This window comes from Diadema antillarum, unplaced genomic scaffold (assembly GCF_040938485.1).
Source record: "Diadema antillarum isolate AM-2024a unplaced genomic scaffold, OU_Dant_1.0 seq00001002_RagTag, whole genome shotgun sequence".
NCBI classification, from domain to species: Eukaryota; Metazoa; Echinodermata; class Echinoidea; order Diadematoida; family Diadematidae; genus Diadema; species Diadema antillarum.
Window position 1 is genome coordinate 525,890 of NW_027271840.1, and position 19,192 is coordinate 545,081.

At 39.2% G+C, this 19,192-nt stretch overlaps 1 protein-coding gene across 1 annotated transcript in view; it reads right to left on the reverse strand.

The window, feature by feature from the left end:
• The window catches only part of LOC139742472 (liprin-beta-1-like), a 106,155-nt gene that overhangs the window by 12,544 nt on the left and 74,419 nt on the right, over positions 1 to 19,192 (reverse strand). The window contains exons 16-20 of the mRNA XM_071653010.1: positions 13,145 to 13,301; positions 12,309 to 12,452; positions 4,217 to 4,367; positions 1,216 to 1,416; positions 502 to 624 (exon numbers count right to left, since the gene is read on the reverse strand). Coding sequence (XP_071509111.1) covers positions 502 to 624; positions 1,216 to 1,416; positions 4,217 to 4,367; positions 12,309 to 12,452; positions 13,145 to 13,301 — 776 coding nt within the window. The remainder of the gene's footprint in view (positions 1 to 501; positions 625 to 1,215; positions 1,417 to 4,216; positions 4,368 to 12,308; positions 12,453 to 13,144; positions 13,302 to 19,192) is intronic.

Here is a 19,192-nt window from a genome sequence, read left to right on the forward strand (position 1 = left end):
ATTATTAAACAATGGCATGATCAGCTCAGCCATGAACAGGAAACCCTTTTGCATCGCTCCTTGTATACTATAAACTCTACATTCTTCGGCAATATGCAAAACTACTTAAGAAATAGATAATATAAGGTCATCCTCTGCATCACAATACTCCACTTGGATGTTACTCCTTCTCACACTGCATCCCTGGCACTTTTTTGCAACTCCCCTCTCTGGAAGTCCATGCCTAACTCCACTGAAACTATTAAGTGATGCTGGCGTTTCCAAAGGCCTGGCTTAGAATGATGACAGCTACAAAAACTGGGAAGGTATACAGTGAGGGAATAGGATGACGTGCACTGTGATTATTAATGTTATCATAATTATCACCATCAGTATCATCATCATTATCATCATCATGATCATCACCATCATCATCATCACCACTATCGGGATCACTGGCAGTATCAGTCGCAGTATCACAATCATGTATGGGCCATGTTTCCATGGCGACGCATCTCTCACCTCATCCGTGGGTCTCCTCCGGAGGCAGCTGGGGTGGAAGTTGTTGAGGCGGAGGCACTGCACCCCACGCATGATGCTGGTGTGGTGGAAGGCACTGGTCACTTTCAGGAGCAAGAGGTCATCCTAGACATACCAGAAAGGAAAAGAAAAAATGAAAGAAAGTTTGAGATGTTTGTGTAGCAGTATAATCTCAGTCCATGCACAGCTACTTTGTATAAATAAGGAGGATTATTTCTTGCAGACAAAGTGTGTATACACAGATAAATGTATGTCTTTTTTTTTTTCTGGTATTAAAATAAGAACAGATAATACGTAACTGCTACAACAGTATACACCCTTAGCAAAAAGCAAACAAATATCTTTGTTGAGGCAACTTGCTTTCCTCAGCACTTTTCAATTATTGATATCAACACAGAGAAGTAAAGAGAAGACTAGTAGCTTTTGAAACAACAGTTAAATATTTTTCACTATTAATATCAACACAGAGGACTAATGAAAAGTCAATTAGTTTTTGAAGCAAAAGTTAAACTCTTTTGAATTATTAATATCAACACAGAGAAATAAAGAGAAGTTGGGTAGTTTTCAAAACAAAATTTAGCATGAAAGTGGACTCCAGTGGACCCTCCCCACCTCCAATTCTCAATCATCCTCTCCTGAAGACAGGATGGATGGGGGTGGTGGGATTCAATCGAGAAAGAGGGCGTGGCAACTTACCACTGTCATGTAATGGAGCATCCTGCCGTCCACTCTCGCCTCCAGGAAGGTGTCCTTGTACTGGGGTAGGCCCACGTCATCCAGCCAGCGGGTCACCCAGTGGTAGTCCAGCTCTCCGGGCTTGTCCTCTTGCTCCGAGCCCACGGCCTGCAGTGCCAGCTGGAGCTTCTTTCGGTGCAGCGGGTTCTTCAGCCCCAAGTACTGGGGATGGAAGGAGAAGAGGAGGAAGGGGGTCAGAGGAGAGCAGGTGCTAGTTTCACCTTCTCACCGGATACAAGTCACAACAATACATGACAGCAGGGAAGCAAACCTTTTAAACAGCATTGCATTGTTCTGATGACTAAAAAGGCATGCTTTTTGGTGGGTTCTTCAGCCCCAAGTACTGGGGATGGAAGGAGAAGAGGAGGAGGGGGTCAGAGGAATGCAGGTGCTAGTTTCACCTTTTTACCGGCTAGTGATATGAGTCACAACTACATGTATACATGACGGTAGGGAAGCAAACCTTTTAAAAAGCATTGCAGTGTTCTGACGACTAAAAAGGCATGCTTTTTGGTGGGTAAAAGACTATCAATCCAGCTTAATATCTGTTTGCACATACATTGTACAAATGTATATCTACATGTATGTATCTATCTTTAGCAAGATAAAAGTTATGTATTGCTCCCTTACCATTTCAGTCGATATACAGAATGTAAACAGAATTGAGCCACACAGGAAACTTTTTCGTTTCCTCAGAGGTAATTTTAGGTAGTACATCAATCAAAATCAGATGCCTAATGACCAAAATTTCAGGTAGCATGCACTGTATATATTCTTCAACTGAATGCTACATGCTGTATCAATGAAAAGCATTAATGAGTTTTAGTTCTGCGACATGAACGTTGAGATAATGTTTTTTTTTTTCTCCGGGTTTGACAATGGAAACGGCTGTCTCGGGCATGTACAGATAAACCATGATTGTTGCCTACAGTGTCATAATAGCATTCACATTGCAGATCGAAAGCTCAGTATTTTAGCTGGAAACAGACTAGCCTGGCAAGTGACCAGAGTTTTCAATCATACACAGAGCTGACTACACTTCACTACTAACTAAGTAACTACACACTGTACTGTGACTACATTTGTCAAGATGTCCATGGACAATGCAGGAAGCAGGAAATGGAGCCCTATCAATCTATCGGATGAACAAAGGTCAGTTACATGAATGAGACACTTGAGTCTGTATAACAAACCACTTCATTCTGATATACAGTAAATCATCATTAGCAAACCATTCTCTTCAGTGGCAGCATATAGACTGAAAGTTAATAGTCATGGTAAACTGTTTTACTCTGCTGAAACAAGTGCTCCATGTGTCATACTACTTCCATTTCTATATGTGGGACTACACAAGTCATGGGGGATGGAATAATCCTCTCTAAATACGTCAAGCTACAACCAGTCAAACATAACATGTGCGTGGTAAACACGTTCCAATGAAGCAATCATGAACGATTTATCAGCAACACCTGTATTGTGATGAGATACATTGTATGCCCGGATTGTGTCAATCTTGACAATTACATCCATAATATTATCATGTCATTAAAATCAGTAGACGTGCAAGTTTGACTGAAGTAGGATAGTACATTTGGAAACCATGATTAGTGCAGGCCTGCTAGAATAGAATTGCCTGTAAGTGAATACAACCACCGGAGCATACACTTGACGGTGACAGTCAAACCCCATCGAGGCTGTGTTTGTAGTGCTGCGTTACGGGGATTATGAGCCAAGAGCAATTACACATGATCAAAATCTATATGTAAAGCTCGGGATCCAGGTGAGCAAACTTTGCACCAGGTTCCGGCAGTAGGAATCTGACAGTAAACTATTTGTTGTTCATTATGAGCTTTGCACAGATACGAACAGATACTCAGTGCGGAAGAGCGAACAAAAAGCACACATACCTACACTGTACCATAAACAACTGTCAGCCTTTAATTTCCCCTTGTCAGCCAGTGGAAGTTGGACTTTAGCATGCCATGCAGCTTCAACAAGACTATAGAATAGGCCTCCGAAAGTAAATCACATGCTTTACTTTCCTTTCTCCAATCTCCCAAGATACGTAACTGAGCACTCCTGGAAGACTTTTTTAGAGTCATGCAATTTTATAAGACATGACCATCAATCAAGTGCAGCCAATGACAGAGATCTTCATTGTTACAGAGACTCCAACCCCAAGCACCTCTGGAGATTCTCCCGCCTGAAACCCCTAGCAAACGGGAGACCCAAGTTTATGTGTGCGAAGCGCGAAGTTCCTAGGGTTATAGATGCTCTCTGGTGTATATCTAAGGCTTATTTTTGCAACATACGATAGCAATAAGTAAGAAATCCTTTCCAACGGGAGACATCGAGCCAGGGCGGGAGAGATTAAATCTCAAACGGGAGAACGGGAGATTTTGCAAAAATGGGTTTTCGGCGGGAGATCTCCCGTCGAAAACTGGAGAGTTGGAGTCTCTGTTGTTCTATTATACACCCGGCCAGCCATCTGTGCAATACCAAAAGTGTTTGATGCAGAGTCAAAGAAGAAGACGACTTTTATTAAAGGGGAAGGCTAGTAACTGATCAGTGGGAATCAGTGGAAATGCTGGGAGATGATTGTTCCAATCCTTATGGGATTCATTCAAGAGTTCATTGTATATCTATTGTTGTGTGAAAATGATTTGCTTCAGAATGGTCTCATATTCAAGTAACGTGCAGTTTAATGCTTCCAGGTTAGCGTCCCTGGTCAGTGACGGAGCATTAATCTGCACATTACTTGAATATGAGACCGTTCTGAAGCAAATCATTTTCACACAACAATAGATATACAATGAACTCTTGAATGAATCCCATAAGGATTGGAACAATCATCTCCCAGCATTTCCACTGATTCCCACTGATCAGTTACTAGCCTTCCCCTTTAACTCTGGCCTTTTAGGTTGTTGTGAAAAAAAAAAAATTATGAAGCAAGAACTCTCACCTTTTCTATGTCCAGGGGAGTGGCGGTCAGCAGCGTCCCACCGTTCTTGACCCACACCCTGCAGGCGGAGGCGTACTGTGACAGCCCCATATTTCGCAACCAGTCAGCGATCTGATCACCTTCCCACTTGGCAAAGGGTGCGTTCACATCCCTGGAAGCCGGTGAAAAGGAAGAAAACGGAAAGAAGGTATAAATGGGAAAGATTCAACAAAGTTGGATTCATTGATGATGCAGTATTGGTAGTGCCTTCATCCATTTCAATAAATTGCCATCATGGACACATGAACATTGCAATCATTTAATTTGGAATGCCTGTGTGAGTTTGAGAGGGCAGTGGCAAAGACTTTAGATGAATTTGTGCCAAGTCTTGGAAAATTATTTCACCAGGTAACTAGTCAGAGTAAAATCTTATTAAAACACAAAAAGGGGGACAAAAGGTCTGAGTGTATAATGGATACCATTGAGCTATGTTCATACACAGTACTGGTCATTTGATTTGGTTGTGGACAAACGGGGGAAAAAGGAAAGGTGAGCAGAAAAGGAAAAATGAAGCAAAAATGCAAAAAGAAAAGATAAAACAGAATCCTCTCCGATGTAGAATAATGTACAAATCTTCTGACAAGCATTGTCAATCAGTGCTGATGCTATAATGTAGATGGCAGTAATAGCACCTGGTCCAGTATTCATATGAACAGAGAGTGATAGATAATGTACATCTCAAGATGCATATATACAAAGACAATAGATAGAGACATAAACAGATGGATAGACAGATGATAGATACATTGACATATAGAGAGATAGATAGATAGATATAGATAGATAGATAGATAGATAGATAGATAGATAGATAGATAGATAGATAGATAGATAGATAGATAGATAGATAGATAGATAGATGGATATAGATAGATAGATAGATAGATAGATAGATAGATAGATAGATAGATAGATATAGATAGATAGATAGATAGATAGATATATAGATAGATATAGATAGATAGATAGATAGATAGATAGATAGATAGATAGATAGATAGTTAGATAGATAGATATACAGATAGATAGATAGATACATAGATACATAGATAGATAGATATAGGCTGCGTTTATCAACTCCTTTTCTCGGCAGAAACAGGTTATCCAAACAGCTTTCAAGGAATTTTTACGAGTTGACAAACGCAAAGCTGTTTTGAAAGCCCTTTAGGAAAGCCTTTTACGAAAGGGTGCGTTTATCAACTCTCCTTTCTCGGCAGAAACAGGTTATCCAAACAGCTTTCCAGGAATTTTCACGAGTTGATAAACGCAAAGCAGTTTTGAAAGCCCTTTAGGAAAGCCTTTTCGAAAGCCACAAATTTGTGACGATCCAAACAGGTTTCCTAAACAGGTTATCAGAAACCTGTTTGTAAAAGCCTTTCGAAGTTGATAAACGCAAAGCTGTTTTGAAAGCCCTTTAAGTCGCCCTTACTGCGGTTACGCAACCATGCGTTTCCGGTTTCTGAAAAGACGCGCGCCACGTAAAGTGCACACGAGTACGTGTACACAGGTGTATACAGCTGTGTGTAATGCATGCATATGCTTGGAACAAGGAGGTGTTTCTTTCACCAACAAGGTTTGAGAAATAGAGTAACAACAGTCTCATTCCCTTTGATCCCATGTCTCATGCCGCCACTCAGAAATATTTGAAGTACAATGTATGTGCTAAACTGGAGCTGCCTCACAGATAGGCCAGACAATCATTGATTCATGTGGCATTGTATCATGACTCGTCACTCTCAAAGGAAGATAATTATGTCTTTATGATGGTAATTGCTTTTTGCCGTCCCTTCTTAGAAAACAAGCGGCACATTAATAGTACAGGCAGTCAGGGCTTTAGGGCTCTCGAAAGGGCTATGGAAAGGGCTTTCGAAAGGGCTATCGAAAGGGCTATCGAAAGCCGTTTAAACAGGGGAAAGTTGATAAACGCAGCCAACGAAAACAAGCGGCACATTAACTCTTAATGTGCCATGCCCAAAACCCCTAACGTGCCAGAGGTTTTTACTTAACGCCAGAATGTTTCGAAACTGGACTGACAATGTAATTTAAAACTACCATATCTTTGAAACTGTCGATTGTTTTGAATTGAGTTCTACACAACAAATATCGAGAAATGGTTGTTCTTTCGTGTCATGTAGTCAGTTTGCCGTAATATCTATCTGAACCTAAAATATTGCAGAAACAATTAATATCATCAAAAAATTATTAGAATATTTTGTGTAGTATGAAAAGAAACAGTCAGTCGTGGTTTTTCTTCAATAGAACGCTCCCTTGACTCTGTGAGAAAGTTTTAGAGCTACATCTCCCCTTTCAAATGATAACAAAATTGTCTTCTAGAATTGTATGATTCCAAAGATACAAGCAGTTTATTTTGTCTTAGCAATTTCTTTTTCTGCCTCAATAATTCATTCCCAAATCTGAGTCCTTTAGTCCCAGATCCTGTATTTGAAACTAAAGTAATTGTCCCGGGCCCTGGAAGAGTGTCTTTTGTCCACTTGAGAAGGAAGCACCTACTAATCCTGCTTTTGTCTATGCGGACTGCGGGCGGGCGTACTCTATTGAAATCGGCAGGCCTTTATCAGCGAGGGATTTGTGCGCGCGCAATTCCTTGGTAACGGCGGAGATAATCCGAGTACTGATTGAGTACAATACACACTAGTGGTTGCTAGGGGCAGTTTGAAGGATGAACATAACTCCTGAAATCGAAGATGCTGCCATGATCTGACTGATAAAAGTGTACACGCCTTCCGGATTTTTTTTTTCTAACGCCGTATCCAATCAAGAATCCGATCAACCTATCGCCAGCCGCTGTCATTCCGATCACAACATTACTAAAATATTTTAACAAAATTAATTCACGATAGTATACCACTTACATATTTATTGCAAATCCAGGAAAATCAAAGTGAAGTGGGTTTTGGCTAGAAAACCAGTTCAATCTCACCACCACGAGGTCAGTCGTTCGGAGTAACAAACCACGTTCTTGCAAGCCCAGCGCTGGTGTTTGAAGCCACGAGCGTGCAACTGAAAAAGCTCACCATTCATTTCATGATTGGGTAAAATAGCACTACGTAGGGCTGAGCCCTCTCATTCTCGAAACGATCACCTCACTTAGAAATAGTAAATTTCAATAACGCTGTACTTGTGAACTATTCGGCTATAGTTGTGAAGTAACTAATCTTGCAAACAAATAAATTCTGTCGGATTTGAAATTTTCAAAAGTCAAATCAGAACAGAACAGCGAAAATAAAAACGCATTGTGACAAGACACTGAAACATGACACAGATAAACAGTGAAAGGAAAGGCAGCTTGCGCATATCATGATGAAGGGGCAAACAATGCAATTACATTCAACGAAATTATTACGGTAAAGAATAATCAAAAGCCCCCCGAGCAGGCCTGATTTGTATAGCTAAATTGGCAACAAGAAGACAAAACTGAAGGTGGTGATATATGGAGTCTACACTTGTGTAAACGACAAATATGAAATCAAGTTTTACATTGCTGGTATGCTTTTTCGATGTTTGCTGTCTTTGATTGTCTTTAGTCTCATTCGCTAATCACATTTGATTATCTGAATATGACATTATTCAGCGGCACATTCCTTACTTTCGCATGGCGTAGGAAATCTCTATAGCGCCTGTCAATATTGGTTTCACCGAGCGATTTGTAACCATCAGAATCATTTTGATCTTTCATGGAAATTATAACATCACTCTATTACTGAAGTTCCTTCATTGGTTTATAATAGCCGATGGATGTTAGTTCCGTACTTGAATTCAAACCTATCATTTACCTTCATTGCGCTGTGACACAGTTTTCACGAAGCAGCATCATCCGACATTTCTTTCCTTTTTTGTGTGATCTCCAACACTGATTTACTCCAAGGACTGAACAGCGGGATTAGAGTTTGAAGTTTTCAAGATCTGTATGCTAACAAATAGTTTGACGTTACTTTGCATTGGTCATGCTCTCTCTATCTGTCATCTAAAGTTCTACGTAATAATAATCTTGAGGGATTTGCTTGAGTTTGAACATTTTCCTCTTCACCTGCGACTCGGGGAAAATAGCATGTTTCCATATTAGAAGTAGGAATAAAACGATAAGCACAGCTCAACAAATAATATAAATACGTGAATATACTTTAATTCTGTGTCTCACTCAGCGATGAATGTTTGGAAACCTATCGGATTTTAGGTTTCGAGCTTCCTAAACAGTTGCAATCAAAATCAAACAAGAAAACCCGTTTGCGAATTTGATATCGGCTGTCTACGAATTATCGAATTCTGTTCTACTTTATCGAGTCTGTGCTGTAGGCACGCTACTCTCTCCAACATTTTGTCTGCATCATCGCTTGGCGATAAACGATACTGCTTTGATTTTTGTCATCATGAAATAATAAATCGATCATTTTGCGTGGTTGAATAAACAATTACTATGATACACCAATCGGCTGTCGATGGTTCTTTTTTGTTTGTTTTCTTTTTTGTTTTTGTCTGTTTTTGTTTTTTGGCCAAAAGAAATAAAATATATATTCTTGACGTTCGCAACGATTCCGGTCGCTAATTCGAGAGTACGTAGTTAGAGACATTTGCTGTTCCCATACAGCCAAAGTTGTTTACACGCCATTTATAGCCGGAAAGCTACAAGAACTAAAACATCCTTCAAAATACGGCAGCAAAATGACAAATCATACGGAGAAGGAGACATGCACAATGCGTGAAAACTAATTTTCTTCAAAATGTATAGGGAAAAGAAGAAGCGACATAATAAGAGAGAAGGCACGGCGAAAGAGGTAGGTACCCTACAGTATATGAAGACCAACTGAAGAGAAACTCTAAAAGAAAAGAAAAAATGCAACAGTTAACGCTAGCACAAAAACAAATGCTAGTACAGTGTACATGGAAAACATCATAGTTTGGCCGCTTTTCACGTGCACATCGTCACATACAGAGAATCAGGCGCTATAATGTTCTTTCATATCCGTGGAGTTGAACCAATACAGCCAGTTTGCCCCAAAATCACAGAGAATACTAGATAGGTTTATTTCTATTTACTTTTGTAAGTTGATTAGTATTGGTACTATTCGCATGTCGTCGCTCAAAACAACAGCTCTCTTCGCGCTTTGAGAACGCTGCCTACAATAAATTTTGAAACTGAACTGAGCAAAATAATGTTCATCTTCAATGCTCTATATTTTGTCTGAAATTCCGAAACACTAGATTTCTACTTTGATTTTCATTTCGCTTCGAACTATAGGAGACGACGATCACGCCAAAACAAACTAGAAACTACGTGTGGTACCAAGCGGCATAGTTTACAGGTCTACTTTCCTTTCACTGTACACGTGCATAGACAAGAACAAAAGCGTTTTCTTCTTTTGTATGCCAGCGTGGGGACGATTAGTGAAGTTCAACAAAACAAAAGGATGAAAGACTTGACCGACGAACGAAAGCTTACCGTATCTGAGGGACAAAATCAAAGCAGCTTCCCGCCGGACAGCATCCAAGCGGAACAATACAAGTGGAACCGCATAGACAATACACGCAGATTCAATAGCATACACACGCGTGGTTTACCAATGAGTCTTTTGATCTATACACATCACGCAGAGGGTGCGCTCGCTGCGGATTTTCCCGACGCGAAAAAAATACGTCTAGCCGAAGAATCACGTATTTACTCGAAATTTTCCAATGTAAGCATACTCATATTTCTAGTGGAAACGATGGCTATGCTAGTCAGCTGCCAGTACATATCATTGTCAGTTTCTTGGTGTAACACATTATGGTACCATAAGAACTTAAATGACCAATGTTTTTCGTGCTCTTCTTTGTCGCCGATCGGCGACCATGGCACGTCAGGACTAAGGTCGCCGTTCGGCGACCATGGCACGTTAAGAGTTAATAGTACAGGGGAGTGGACAGGGCTTTCGAAAGGGCTATCGAAAGGGCTTTCGAAAGTCGTTTAAACAGGGGAAGTTGATAAACACAGCCATAGATAGATAGATAGATAGATAGATAGATAGATAGATAGATAGATAGATAGATAGATAGACAGACAGATAGATAGATAGATAGATAGATAGATAGATAGATAGATAGAGATAGATAGATAGATAGATAGATAGATAGATAGATAGATATAGATAGATAGATAGATAGATAGATAGATAGATAGATAGATAGATAGACGAACAGATACAATTCATGGACAAATATATAGGATAGATAGATTGATAAACAGAAAATAAATGAATAAATAACTATTAAAATACATGAATAGACACAGCGATGTAGGTAGATAGGAACAGATACACGCAAAGAGAGCTTGACAGACAAATGGATATTAAAGATGAAACGATAGTCAATTACATGGAGATTACAAAGTAATATATTGATGAGTGGGTACACTGTAGGATAGATAATTTTTGTGGCCATAATATCTCGTACTGATTTCCCCAAATCTCAGTGAACAATGCCTTGAAGGCATTAATCCAGCTCTAACCCCTGACAGCCAACTTTCGCAAGAGTTTGATTATTGCAAATTTCGCGAATCACTGTTATGCTGCAAATTTAACAACATGCAAAAACATTGTGAACAGACAGGTACATGTAGTAGTTCACTTCTGATAATCTTGATGTCAAATCGCAAAAAAAAAAAAAAAAAAAAAAAACATTTCGCTAAAATGTCTGTAACCTCATTTGTGAAAGTATCTTTACACAAAAGTAACAACTATCTTTTATAGAAGTGCATAGGCCTGGCTACTGGCAGAAGTGGTGTGAATATATGTATAATGCAAAATGTGTGCATACACCTTTAATAGTGTGTGTGGTGGCATATTAATACACTGTGCTACCCTTTCTGTGAGCCCCATTAAGAGTGTGTTGATAACGGTTCAACACATGGACATTCACCATGTACTATAATTGAGTGTATAATAAGCAGCACATTTAGCATTGATCAACTTTACCCATCCACCCCTCCCCCAAAGTGCAAGTTGCATTGTGTACTATATGTTTATATCACATCTTAATGCATAATGTCATGCCCAAGGGCACTTTCCTAGGTCAGGAGGGGAAAAAGCAAAGTAAAACAAATAATGTTTATAGTGACCCTGACTGGTTGTTGTTGTTGTTTTTTCATCCATCCAGACAGTCTGATTATCAACTAGTGTGGGATGTACAATTTGACACCAAGTATGAATCCTTTAAGATTTTTTTGAACACTCCTTAATTTTGCAACAGTGGCAAATAAAATAGATCATTGATACAGTATTGACAGTGCTGAAAATAATGAAGCTGATGATGATGCCAATATAATAATGATGATGATAATAACAATAACCATAATTGTATTCATAATAATTATGATACAGCGTTATCAAGTGCTACCACTAATATTGACCAAAACCACTGAATGAAAAACGTATGGTCAAACCTGACTGCTGCTGATATATCTATCTCACTTCTGTGCTGTCTGTAAGTTTAAAACCGAAAGAGTTGAAATAGATTGCTCAGTCAACCGCTTTTCAGCATCAACAATGCTGCATTCACACTACGCAGTGGGGGCCGAGGATAAGATGGTGTACTCGTGCCCAAATTACTTCAGTACAGAAGAGGTAGAAAATAAATTATTTGAATTAATTTCACAACTGTAGTCTCTTTCATACACATGGCAAGGAATAGAACGTTTTAGTTGCTAATCCTTTTAATTGCTATTAAAATAGTTTTATCACATTGCACTTCAATTATACAACTTCCACTTCACTGCATCCCCTTTCTGACTCCACCCCCCCCCCCTCAAAACAAAAACAAAAACTATAAACATGAAAAAATCAGTATCCAATTTGTAAAAGTGTCCCATCTACCGGTTTTAATAAGGTGATATTGTCTTTCAAAACTATGAATCGTAAATGTGTGTGTATTGCATGTTTACTGCAATCTATTTCACTATCAGCCCCTTCCGCCACTCCCATACCAACCCTCTCGCCCCTCGCCCCCCTCTCCCTTTTTCAACCCCCACTCTGCAAGACTTGGAATAAGGACTGATACATACGTTGAACCATTCTTCTTGAGGTCCCGGGACCAGGCGAGGCGCGGTCCCGCCGTGGCCCGCAGCCGGCTGTTCCTGGTGAACTCCACCTGCACCTCCTCGTCCTCCTCCTCCGGGTTCAGGGTGGCCGAGCCGCTCCTCTTCAACCTGGAGGGGTTACCATAGCAACGTAGTTGTGATTCACACTTCCAATGTCATGACCCCTTTGGGTATCCTCAAAGTGATGAAAAATGAAATCAATATGCATAGTCCCTTGCCGCACGACTCAAAAGCGAAGAATACAATTCAAGGTTTTCAGAAACCTATCTGAAGGAAGTAGTTGTCATGGCAACAAAATGTCAAACTTCCTTTACTGGCTTCTTCACATCAACATTACAGAGTGACCATGAAACATAATGGACATATAATTTAGAGTGAACGACACTTCTTACTCATCGTTCCAACCTGAAGGCCTACAGGTTATCATACGGGCAATTTTAATACAATAGTATCATGCACGTAAAATCTAGGATAGATAGTAAAATCAAATGCAATGACTACATTTGTGGACTGACTAGCAGCAAGCAAATAATAAGGACAGTGACCATGAAGTCTTAATCCAATCATACACATATTTCTTGATTAATAAGAAAAGACAAATTCATATTTGGATGGTTCAACTCAAAATAAAAGCAATAATAAATGATTATTTCACCCAACTTTCACAGAGAAATCCATCATCAAGAATTCTTTCAATCCAAATATGATATAAAGTCAAAAAATTAATATGAAACTCTTTGGGAGATCACATGACTACATAGGTCACAATGAGGAAGGTATCCACGGTAGACAGGACTTACTTTCCAATTAGCTTCTTGATTCCTCCTTTGCGGCGGCGGTAGTCAAGGGGCGGAGTTCCGGGCGGGGCCGGGTACCCGCCCCTCTCCAGGCTCTGGAAGGTGACGTTGCGGGGTCGCTGCACCCCAAGGCCATCCTCCCCTTCGGATTCTGTCATGGCTGTAGGAGTAGGAGAAAGAGGAAGAGGAGAAGGATGAGGAGGAGGAGGAGGAGGGGAACAGTGAGAATGTGCATAAGGGGTGTGGTCACAAATTCTGCATCACAAACTCTCACTGCTGTTATGCTTGGTGGAAACTGAGATGCAAGTCTCCAAAGTACTTCTTCATGCTACCACATAAAACTTGCTGCCTGGATGCAGCGTGGAATAGAGGGTGTGCACTGTAATATGACTCTTCAACGGATATGTCTCCAAAGGCATTTTGATACAGTGTTCATGTGTACAGAGCTACATACATCATAAGGAAGGTAAATGCTCCTCATCCAGTAAAGACACAATAGTACACTTCAGAGACATAAAAAAAAAAAACATTCTATGTATTTCTTTTGGATCTGAAGAGAAAATGTACGCTGCACAGACTTTCGTTCACTATAAATTGTTGTAAACTTGCCCTTGTTAATTCACAGTATTGCAGACACAATGAAGCTCTATGGCATAAACACTCCTTCCTTGACCACAAAACAATATCAGGACCTGATATAAATGGCAATGCAGATTTCATCACAGAAACCTAGATTATTCACACCCTCCTGTGATTAATGGAGAAAGTAATAATCAAACTGCTGAGAATGAGAGCTTTAATGTAAAAAGAGGGTGAGGGGTTTGAGAGAGGGGCGATATAATGAGCTATTAAAGTCTTGCACAGCAGGTGTCATGTTCCTGCCCTCAGAACATCTGTTAACAATAAAATTCTGCTTTCATAGTTTTGCTGTACCATTTGCGACAGTTAAGAAAGAACTGATTTATTTTCAACACACACACTGCTTTACACACACACACACACACACACACACTCACTCACTCTCTCTCTCTCTCCGTCTCTCTCCCTAGAATACTAGATTGAGGTTTTAAAAAGGCATACATGTATTCAGGTCAAAAATAAATTGGACTTAAAGCAAGAGAACAGGAAGAAGAAGAAGAACAAGATGAAGAAAACAGGTATAACCTTTCCAAATATCTGAAGGTTTCAAATGGCCATATACATCGTGCAGATTCCAAATAGATTCTTATCAAAATAATTATATACAACATAAAGAAAGTGGAAAAAATAGGAAAGGGAGAGAAAGAGAAAAAAAAGAAAAGGAGGAGGAAGAAATGAAAAGGAAGAGGAAGAGTGAAACTGGAATCGTCACAGAAATAGAACTCCTACTACAAGCTGCTTTGTTTGATACAAACAATGGAGGACTTATATGAAAAGTACTTGAGGTCAAGGACTAGACATTGAAGATGGGAGTCTTATCTTATGGTGGGAAATTGTAATCATGTTAGTGATGCACACGAATGGATCTGTATTTACAAAGTGTACGTACAACTATGTCTCGCATTCTTCATAAAATATTGTTCATTGACAATATGATTATAACGATTAAAAAATAGCTATATAATAGCTATTCCTCCTAAAAATTATAATAATGAAACTAAAAATGAAACTAACAATATACAGTGTAATCATATTTGAATGATGATAATTACTTCAATAATAACAGTAACATCATTAGTAATTGTAGGGAACATTCGAAATTCTTGACATTTTTTAACTGATATAATCATTATTTCAATATGGTGAAAACAATACAATTACAGTAATACAACTCCTGATGAGAAATACACTACAAATCAGTACAATAACAATGATGACAATAATCAGAACGAATAATAATAATTAACTTGATAACAATACAACTATAAATCATGAAAATAACTATAATAACAACAATAATGTCATTCATAATTATTGGAAAAATCTTGAAATAGAATTAAAAACATCCGAAATGGCATGTTTTTCTGCCAGTCATTTGCTGGAATGAGTGAGTCACTGGGTTGGTTCATTCCCCAGGTTCCTGTTTTCTTCGCCCCATGAACTCATGCGGATAATTAAACTTTCTGGCAAAACAGAAAAATAATAGCACTTTTCGGTGCCAGGGTCATTAAACTGGCCTTCCATAAAATATATCACTTTGGAGGTATTATATGAAAAGTGTTGATTTGGCACTTACTGCCTCCTGCACCACACACCAAATGTCGGTGGGGGGGGGGGGGGGGGGGTGGGTATGGGAGCAAAATTTAGACCAACTTTTCTGACGATTTTCTAGCAAATTATCTCGCTCATTCTCACGTCTCTTCAATATGTAGCACGACACATTTTGAGGTCTCAGAACTCTTGCCAAATGTATTGGCAACCTACTATTAAACTAAAGTAGATCTTTTTTTTTTTTAACAGAGTAGGGCCTACTGAGTGTGAGGATGCAAAAACTGCTCTGGAAGATGCTAGACTGCTTGAAGGAATACAATTCAAAGTCAATCCCCCAAATCAGCACTTGAGAACGATTTTTGCATGAATGTATACAGTAATGATTTTCATGAACTGAAGAGCATAATCATTCAAATATATACCCTAATCAACAAAAGTTAACCCCTTTATGCACCCAGGTACTGAGCTGTAACTTACACTAAAGATCTCTAATTCCTCGAAATGTGAGTTACCTCTTCACCAGCCTTCTCAGGTTTTTATAACAATTTGCCTCACTCCTACTGGAAGACCATGGTAAGACAAGAAAGAATCACTTGGATTAGGTTATCTCTTTCCACTGGCAATTCATTACCAGACATCTGTTCAATTCGGCCAAGAAAGCACTCCAGCCGATGTGCCAATCAGCGACCAGAGCACATTTGGGGTAAAACTATCGAGGTTCACCAAAGTTGGCCCTGTGCCAAAAACTTGATCACATTAATGTTTCCACTTCCACAGTACTTGCACATACATGTTTGTTTGTTTTAGTTTGTTTGCTGTTTACAATATCATATCCGATGGGTGAATACCGTGAGCATTAACCAAAAGTGAAATAAAAATTTGTCAGCGAGTGAGCAAGTTTCTCATCGCCGGTTGAAGTGGGAGATAATATTACAGAAAATATCACTTGCCACTTGTTGACACTATTAATGTACCCACATTTGTGAATGAGAATTCCTGGAAACACAAAGTTTTAAGAAGGGCCACTCAATTAGATTCATTCAGGGGACTCCAGAATGTTCACATTTACATTCACCACTGCCAGAAGTGAAATAAAAGTGAGATAAAATACATGTAACATTAACCAGAAGTGAAATTAAAGTTCGTGAGCGAGTGAGCAAGCTTCTCATCACCGGATGAAGTGGGAGATAATTTCACAGAAAATATCACTCGCCACTTGCTAACACTATAACTGCGCCCTCATTTTGTGAGTAAGATTTCCTGGAAACACAAAGTTCTAAGAAGGGTCACTCAATCAGATTCAGTCAGTGGACTCCAGAACATTCACATTTACATTCACCACTGCCTGAACTCCATCCTCTTCACATCTTTTCCCCCTCCACACCCCTTCCAACCCCAATCCCAACCCCAACTCCTCTCCCTGTCTCTCTCTCTCATCAAATGGGAGATTATATCATTTTCATCACATCTCTGGAATCTCATCCAGACATCCAGCGGATGACGCCGTGACACAGATGTTCTAAACGCTCGCAATTAACGCTCGCCAACTGCAGCACTGCGGTCTAATTAGTCATATCATCGCCCTCCCACCGGTGGAAGCGATTCCGAGCAGACACAGAGATCGGTCTGGGTGATGCGGTAGCCATGGCGACCGCAAAGGGAGGCTGTCAGTCACGATGCAGACACATCATTCTCTTAATGCGGAGGAGGCTCAGCTTTCTTACAGCACACAAAGATCAGTGAGGTGATTAGATAATCCGAGGGATTTTCCAGGCAGCCACACAATACCAGAAATAATTTGCCTCGTGTGGTTGAGTCATCTCCGGCAATTCACAGCCGGTACGCTTGGCTAGATGCAACACAAACAACCACACGGCCTTTTACAGATCTCGCTGTTTAATAGTTGGCATTCATTGTTAAGTGCCTCCACTTAACAATCTCATTATCAGACAAAAGAAGGGCAATTAGCCGTTAAAATGCATTTGACTGTAAAGGAAGGTCACATGATGTGTTTATGAGTGTGATGGGGAATAAATCTATTTAGAGAATCATGCCATGTAATTTTTTTTTCAACACTCGTTGCACATACTATGTACACAGACTGCACGATGTCCTGCACAGTGTGTACACGTAATATACACTGATTGTACATGTATGTCATGCAATTGAATTTAGATTTCAAATCTCTACATTCTATCCAGACAGGAGCCTAAAGTGGCGCTTGCATGATTGCTCGCGACTGCATTTTCTGCCATAAACACAAAAGAAAGGGCACACATTTTCACTTTACTAGCACAAAAAAATTGTCTTCATTTCCAATACACTGTCTTCCTAATACTAACTAGCATTCTCTCACCAACTATAATACACAGAAAGTACTTCCATGTGTTTACTGCCATCCTTAATTCAGATGTACCGGTGACTGCCAGCTTTAATACCTGATTTATTGTTTCTGTTAGGGTATTATGAAATTTCTATATCATCATTACGTTGCCATAAACTTAAACTGATATGAACATAAAATGCAGAGACACAGTTTTAGCACTGTACCTGTGCTTTCCCATAGAGTTAGTGCATGTAGCTTTCATACTACATCACATAACTTTGTTGTGTGGTCCCATACATCATGTATGGTGTTGGGTTCAATAGATGCTGGCATGGCCTAGGCATACTATAAACCAGAAATTTTCATGTACAGGAAACCTTCCTGAAATTTACAGGGAGCTACGATTGGTGAGAGTAAAATTCATGCAGACATTTTTGTCTACACAATCCAGTTCATGTACAAGTTACTGTAAAAGGGCAATTCCACGGTAACTCACGTTACAAATAATGGGTACATTTTTGGGATAATGTGCCAATATCTTTGTAATTGGTAGGATCTACAAGTTACTTTTTTCATCATGGGTTAAGTAGACATACACCAACTAAATGAATCCAAAAAGAAAAATAAAGGACAAACATGTTGGGATTCTTGAATCATTTAATTTCGGTAACTCGCGTTACACAAAAAGGACATGGTCAATTCTATGAAGACCTCTTTTTGGAAAGTCTCCTCATACTAGACAATCTTGATAAAAGTTTTCCTACCTTGAATTGATAGTGGGTTAGGACTCATAAATTAACAATATCAAAGTTGAGTAACAATGACCTGGAAAAATGTAGGGAGCCTTTATGTCGGTAACTCGCGTTACGGTAACTCGCGTTACGGTAACTCGCGTTACATTATGTCCACTAACACAGGGTGACACAAATTGATGACATACAATTGTTCTGATGGCACTGAATCTTGTGTTGAATAATCTGAGAGATGCTTATTTGTGTAGATAGTAAAACGAATAAATGTTAAACAAATATTTTACTAATAAACCCAATAGAAGAGTGTGTTTAAGACTAATAAGAGCTTCACTCCTCATAGAGACCTTGAATATGTTTGAATATATACTAGATGATATAGGTGTATTATTACATTGTAAGTTTCAGAGTGTAAAGATGAAAAATGTTGAAAGTCTTTTTAAAACAAAACATAAAAGTATCAAACCCTATATACAAGTTTACGAAGCAGCTTACAATCTTTCAAAAATTCAAATCCTATCTTTGTGAGGAGTGAAAACTAGTACATTTCTTTGCAACTGATTGACAAAAAGACCAGTTCGTAATTCCACTTTGTGCATGAACAAAAAAAGATCATTTGTACGAACAGACATTTTGGTTTGTAAATTCACTGACATTAAGCATCTGTGATGCGATGATTATTCATGCGATCCTTATCTAAATGATGCTTGCCGGCACATCCACCTGACAGCAAGAATGGTATTTTGCAATATAAACGGAAATAAGCTGTTACTGCATTCAATACAA